The 6,736-nt window shown below is 55.0% G+C and overlaps 1 protein-coding gene across 4 annotated transcripts in view; it reads left to right on the forward strand.

Annotated features, from left to right (window-relative positions):
* Positions 1-5,702, forward strand: part of ACAN (aggrecan) — a 72,057-nt gene extending 66,355 nt beyond the window's left edge. For 2 of the 4 annotated variants that reach the window (XM_045395962.2, XM_045395963.2), the window contains 5 exons: positions 2,240-2,398; positions 2,841-2,923; positions 3,723-3,867; positions 4,688-4,870; positions 5,263-5,702. In XM_045395962.2, coding sequence (XP_045251897.2) covers positions 2,240-2,398; positions 2,841-2,923; positions 3,723-3,867; positions 4,688-4,870; positions 5,263-5,339 — 647 coding nt within the window. In that variant the 3' untranslated portion in view covers positions 5,340-5,702. The remainder of the gene's footprint in view (positions 1-2,239; positions 2,399-2,840; positions 2,924-3,722; positions 3,868-4,687; positions 4,871-5,262) is intronic. The other 2 variants (XM_045395964.3, XM_045395961.3) reach the window with 1 other exon arrangement.
* Positions 5,703-6,736: the final 1,034 nt, after the last annotated feature.

Here is a 6,736-nt window from a genome sequence, read left to right on the forward strand (position 1 = left end):
AGCCCTCAGCTCTCTCACCTTTGGTGCTTCCTAGTCTCTCCACCAGCCTTCTGGATCTCGGGGGTTTTCCAGCTCAGAAAAGGGGAGATGGGACCTTTGGATGCTTGTCTCAATGGCCCAGAGAGAACTGGAAGTATGTAGGGGCTTAAAACCCTTTTCAATAAACTCTCAAGTTGGATTCCCAGAAACTTCCAGAAAGCAGCTGAAACTCCTGGGAAGTCTCCCTTTGGTCCTAAGCAGTGTGGGGAGGGGTAGTTTTGGGTTTCATACTCCTTTGAGGCACTGCCAAGGTTACAAACTGGTAGATGAATTTAAGGCTTCTGGGAAAAAAAGCCTGGACACTTCTACTCCCTTGCGGCCTCCCACCCTCCATCCTCACCCGAAGACCCCAAGAAATTGGTATATGGGGTCTTGGCTGGGATGGAAGCAGAGACTACAAGGATTTTCTCCCCATGATACTAAAACATTTGCCACAGAGTAGAAGAGTCTGAGACTTCCATGCCGACAACAGCCATTTGGTTCCAGACTGGAGAAGTGTGCTCTGCTGGAATGAGGCAGGACCCTCATAGGGCTCTGTACCCTGATGGGGAAGAGAGAGGGTGACAGAGCCACCCAGCTTGGCCCTGGGCCTGTGGGCCCAGCTAAGCAGGGCTGCATCTCCTCTCCCATTCCAATCCTGAGTCCTCACCACTCCACAGGCTCTGTCCCTGCTGCCTCTTCCGGCCTCCCTGGAATTATTTCTGTTTCCTAAGAACCTTCAGCCTGCACAGCCCTGCCCTCCCATACCCACCTCCCAGAGCTGCCTGCCCAGCTCAGCCCTCAGCCATGGAAGGGGCCAAAAACTGACCCCCTAAGTCAGCTCTAAGATGATATGTCTGGCCTCTTCAGAGTGCTGAGCTACTCTGAGGCCTCTCCACCTCTTTCCAGACGACTGCAGCCTCATCCCTTCGGGAAGACGTTCGTAGCTGAGGCACCAGAGGCCTCCACGGCCCATCCCACAGCTCTGTTCTTTCTTCTCAGGCTGCTGACCCCCCTGCTCTGCTCTCCCTCCACTGTCCCAACTGTCTCTCCCCCACTTTGCCAAGCATCCGCCCCTTCAGCCTAAGACTCCTTCGGCTCGGGTACTGGTCCTTCCATTCCAGGACAGCCAGACTATGGTGGCACCCAATCAGGGAGACCACCATGTAGCCTGAGGGGTTCGTGGCCCTCCACCTAGGAGACCCCAGGGGAAGAAGGAAGAAGGGGGGCCTTGGAATTCACTCTGTCCCACGCTGTGCTGGCAGATGTTTAACAAGCAGCTCTCATAGAGGAGAAGGGAGCCCTGATTGTAGCATCTGCCAATTCCTGAGGTATAAATGCTTCCACTAGAGCCAGTTTAAAGCTGTCAACATGATGTCACTGAAGGCGAGGTTGGGAGGAGACACTAAGAATGAGCTCTCTCAAAGTTGAGTGAGCCAGCTCAGCACGGTTCTGCCTATCCCCCAGGCTCCAAGAACTCCAAGCCAGCCCCTTCTCCAGACTCAGAACCCATTACAAATTTAGGTTTGTGAGGAGAGAAGTTCCTCCCCGCCTCCCATTCACCCCCAAAATAAAAAGCCAGGGCCCCTGGATCCCAGACCCCCAGTGGGCTATCTGACTGCCCCAAGAGGCAGGCACAGTGTGCTTAACTAAAGCCACCTCTGATCAACAGCCTTAGAGCTCTGAGTCTTCTCTGGACCCCAAGCAGACTTATTTCTGCTCCTCTGTTCCCACTGAGGTTCTGCAGGGAGGAAGCTGCCAGCTCCGCTCCATGCCCCAGCACTACCAGCTCTCATTGCCTCCACGAACTTCCCCACAGCTCCACTCCCTCTCTCCCTGGAGCCCCTCAGAGCCTCAAATCTTGCCTTAAATCTCAAGACCTCCCACCTTCCCACCTCTTTGTACCTGGCCTGCTGACCTCTGCTGGCCCACCAGAGCAGGCATCAAGAGGAGGAAAGCTTGGGAGAGGGTGAGCAGGGAGGGCGTGGCATCAGGGAAGGAAAGGGCCCCTGGCATTTTCCAGAGTGGAAGCATGTGCAGAGGCTCCCAGGGACCAGACCAGTTTCCAACCTGAACCCCCTCCAGCTGTGCCTCTCCCTTCCCTTGAGGGCACAGCATTGAAGGTGGGGTGAATGCAGGAACCTATGCCACAAGACTAGCAGCATCTGCCATCCTCTGGTGGCCTCTGCCCCTCCCTTCAAGCCTCTGACCTGTGTTGCAGACCAGGAGGTATGTGAAGAGGGCTGGACCAAGTACCAGGGCCACTGTTACCGCCACTTCCCAGACCGCGAGACCTGGGTGGATGCTGAGCGCCGGTGTCGGGAGCAGCAGTCACACCTGAGCAGCATCGTCACCCCCGAGGAGCAGGAATTTGTCAACAGTGAGTGTAGCAGGGCCTCTGGAGCCTGAGAGGAGAGTGGCGGTGTAGGCAAAGGGCCTCACCTTTCAGAAGGCAGCAGACTTGGGCCTCGTGAGACTGCAGGACAGGGACCTGGGGGAGGTCTGAGCTCTCAGAGAGAAGACAGCGGTCTTTGGGGCCAGTAGCTCTGGCTGCACCCAGGGCAGACCCAATGCCAGCCAGAGTCAGCCCAAAACTAAGCTGTGGCTGTCACCTGTCCATGCCAGCTTAGAGAGGTGGCCCAAAGTGCACTCCGAGCATGCACATGCTGAGCCCCTTGTGAGGACCTGAGAAGCAGGTGGCTTGCTCCTAGGAGCCCACCTACCTCCTTCCCTCCTCCATCCCCTCTGCCTCCATGAGCTCAAGTTTCTCAGACACCCCAGCGTGTCGAGTGTGAGGCCTGACACCCTCACCCTTTCCCCAGACAATGCCCAAGACTACCAGTGGATCGGCCTGAACGACAGGACCATCGAAGGGGACTTCCGCTGGTCAGATGGACACCCCATGGTGAGTTCTGCTGTAGGCACAGCTGGTGACCCAGAGGACAGGGTGTGGGATAAAGACCCCTGGAGAGAGATGCATTCAAACCCCATGCAGACACTCACTGACCGGCTGTTAGACCGGGAGCCCTTGAGGGCAGGGATTGTCTCCTTCATCTCTGCCTCTGGAACCCAGCCCGGGGCTGGACAGATTGAGCCAATGACGGCATGAGGCAAGGGAAGGAGCCGGGAAGGAGATGAAGGAATAATAGCCACCACCATGAGAAGTACACGGAAGCTTTAGAGAGGTTTCTTGCCCATATTGGACTCGAGTCTACTCAAAGAGACAGACAGAAAGCAACATAGATGCCAAGTGAATGGTACAGGCACCCAGTGATTCTCTTTGTCCTGAAGCAAAGCTGGAAGGATAAGCCTTGGGAGGACTTCCTGGTAGGCAGAGGCCAGACTTAAGAGCCATGTTCCTACCATCCATCCCTACCCAATGTGGTCAGCCCTGGTTGGCCCTTCTGGATAAGAGGAGTGGAATCAGCTCATGTACAGGCCTGTGAGTCCCGGGGGTTCTGAGCTCCTGAGAAGGACCCGAGTCAGGCTGTGTGACTGATTCTCTAGGGAGCCACCGGGTTCCATGGCCCCTAGAACAGCCCTGACCAGACTCCCAGCAGCCTTTGTGCTGCTATTAGATGAGCCTGAAGTTGGGGCTAAAAGAGAAAGGAGACGATGAAGAGGCTCCATGGGGAAGACAGTCGGAGCAGGCCAACCCACACTGTCCTGCCCCCTCCTTACTCCTTCCCCACTCCCACCCACAGCAATTTGAGAACTGGCGCCCCAACCAGCCTGACAACTTCTTTGCCGCCGGAGAGGACTGTGTGGTGATGATCTGGCACGAGAAGGGCGAGTGGAATGATGTTCCCTGCAATTACCACCTCCCCTTCACGTGTAAAAAGGGCACAGGTAAGCTGGGGCCTGGGAGGGGTCTGGGGAGGATAGGATCAAGACCTCCAGCTACAGGTGAGGCTCTTGCTGTGTGGCCTGGGGTGAGTCCCTTGTCTCCTGGCTGCTGGTGTCTCCTCACCTGTCCAAAAAGCAGATTGGAGCTGACCTGGGGGTCCCTCCTAGCACCAGCATCCCAGGGCCAATGGCAAGGGCAAGCTTGCTGCCAGGGACCATTTGCAGGGACAACGAGCACATGAAGGTCACAGGCTAGAAGACAGGACCCCCACTCCACACTCCACACAGTTCCTTGGATAGCAGCAGAGTTACCCACAAGGGCAACTCTGCTTGAGGTGGGGAGCCTCCCTGTCTTTGGGTTTCCCAAGGCCATCAATCACAGAGTCATAGTTGTCAGGCCTCAATCCCTTGGCTTTCAGTCTGTGGACATTGAGGTGCTGGTAGGATGCGCCCCACTGCCCCTGCTCATCACCTTGCATCCCCCAGGCCTCCTTTTGGTCTCATTTTACCCTGAACTGGATGTTTTCATCAAGAAGCCTAAGTCTGCCTGGCTCTCGCCCTCCACACCTTTCTACCTCCCTTTCATCTTCTCTTCATCCCTTTAAAGACCACCCCGTTTGTATTCCCTTCCTGCTGTTCTAAGTTGTTGAGGAACCCAGATGTTAGAGCCAGCAGCTTCTAGATTCCTAGCGCTGTATGAAAACATCCAGGGCTCACTGTCAGGTGTTGAGGCTGTGTCCCCCACAGTACCTCGGGTCACAGCCAGTTTAGGTCATCCCAGGAGACCCTATGAGACCCTTTATAAAGGGTGTTTGCCCCCCAGTGGCCTGTGGAGAGCCCCCTATGGTGCAGCATGCCAGGACCTTCGGGCAGAAGAAGGACCGGTATGAGATCAATTCCCTGGTGCGGTACCAGTGCACAGAGGGGTTTGTCCAGCGCCACGTGCCCACCATCCGGTGCCAACCCAGCGGGCACTGGGAGGAGCCTCGGATCACCTGCACAGATGGTAAGCATCACCCCGGCCACCCTCGCTGAGCACAGGGTTAGATTCTGCCCGCACAGCCTTCCCCCTGTCCCCGCTCCTGGGGACCCTGCACCATCCACAGGGTTGAGCAAGGGAGGGGAGGTCAGGGGGCTGCTCAGTCACAAATAGCTGATCGCTGCCCCTAGAAGGGCCACGTACTTGTCCCAGGAGAGGGCTCACTTTCACTGAGAGGATGAAGGAGAAAAAGGGAGAAAGTCCAAGAAAACTCAAAATCAGGAAAGCTGATAAAGCCTCAGGTGCCTCGCTGAGTCCCTGGTTTCCACAAGGGAGAGAGGATAGTCTGGGGAGAGCCTAGGCTCGCCCCACTTTCTTTCCAGGCCCACTGATATTTTTCCATCTCCCTTTCGCCCTAGCCACCGCCTACAAACGCAGACTACAGAAGCGGAGCTCACGGCACCCTCGGAGGAGCCGCCCCAGCACGGCCCACTGAGAAGAGCTTCCAGGACGCACCCAGGACGCTGAGCCCAGGAGCCTGCCAGGCTGACGTGCATCCCACCCAGATGGTGTCCTCTTCTTGTCGCTTTTTGTCAATAAGGAATCCCATTAAAGAAGGAAAAAAATAAATCCCACATTGTGTATGCACCCACTCACCCCTCCAAATCAGCAAAACCGCATCTAATTTGTCCGCCGAATGCCAAAGCAAAGCAAACTTATTATAACCCGTGGACTGAGTTTAGAGACATTTCTTCAATCTCCCATCGTGCCTTTCCAGGGACCAGTGCAGGGACAGGGGGAGAAGGGGAGGGGTTAAGTTAAATAAAGAAGATTATTTTTGTTTCCTGACTTTATCCAAGAGCAGTGCAATCGTTGGTTATTTCACCTCCAGGGAGAGCTAGGGAGGAGGGAGGAGGGCTCCAAAGGAGCTGGAAGGGGCAGAGGCCTGACAGCATGAAGAACTCCGAACTGCAGCTGAATGTATTGGATGAGAAGGAGCCAGGAGGGCTGCACCATCTATATGAGGGAGAAGCCTTGGGGGAGAGGGGCGGGTTCCTGCCTCCTGCCGAGGGTAAGCCGGCGGGGGAGAGCCATCTGAGGGACCTTCCACTGCCTGGGGGTTGGGTTCCCTCCAAGGGTCCCTCTTCCAGTGTCCTCTCTCTCATCTGGGTCTGCCACCCTAGCAGGTGGCAACTCGGCAGGGCTGCTGGGGGCACTTCCTGCCCAGTGGGGGTGCCACCCAACCTTCTCCCCTCCCCAACCCCACCCCCGGGACCGTGCAGGCACCAGGGTTCCGTGCACCTATTTATATTTTTGAAAACTGAAGATTATGATATTATAATAATAATAAAGACCTTGGAAGAGATCTATCTCTTTTCTTTTCCCTTTTTTAATTTAAGAAGAAGGCAATCATGACCCAGAGTCCCCCAAAGGGGCTCTTAGGAATGGTGGCAGTGGAGACAGGTTTTGATCAAATGATCTCAAATTGGTGTGACTCTGTGACTCTGGTCTGTTCAGAGCACCTGGGACAGTCACATCTGTTGTGCTTTATTTTTCCTAGGGTGCTAATGTGTTTGGTAGATGATCTGCATGTAAGCACATGTGATATGTGTGACATGTGTCAGTCAGTGGGTACCATATGGATTTACAAGTGGGCACTGCCAAAGAACAACTCAAGCAAGACATCTGGTCACCTTGCGTGCTTTGGTTCTTTGTGATCACACTGCTCTGGTAGGTTGGTAGACTGAGTCCAAGAACAGAGACAAAAATCAGGATTTATAAGAAGGGAAGGGAAAAACAAACTGCAAACAGTCTGGGAACAGTGAATCTTGCTTACACATTTGCAGGGTAAACTGCTGGCCAGCTACTAGCAAAAAGGTCTGGGCATTCTGC

Source organism: Macaca fascicularis, chromosome 7 (genome assembly GCF_037993035.2).
Source record: "Macaca fascicularis isolate 582-1 chromosome 7, T2T-MFA8v1.1".
Taxonomy (NCBI): domain Eukaryota; kingdom Metazoa; phylum Chordata; class Mammalia; order Primates; family Cercopithecidae; genus Macaca; species Macaca fascicularis.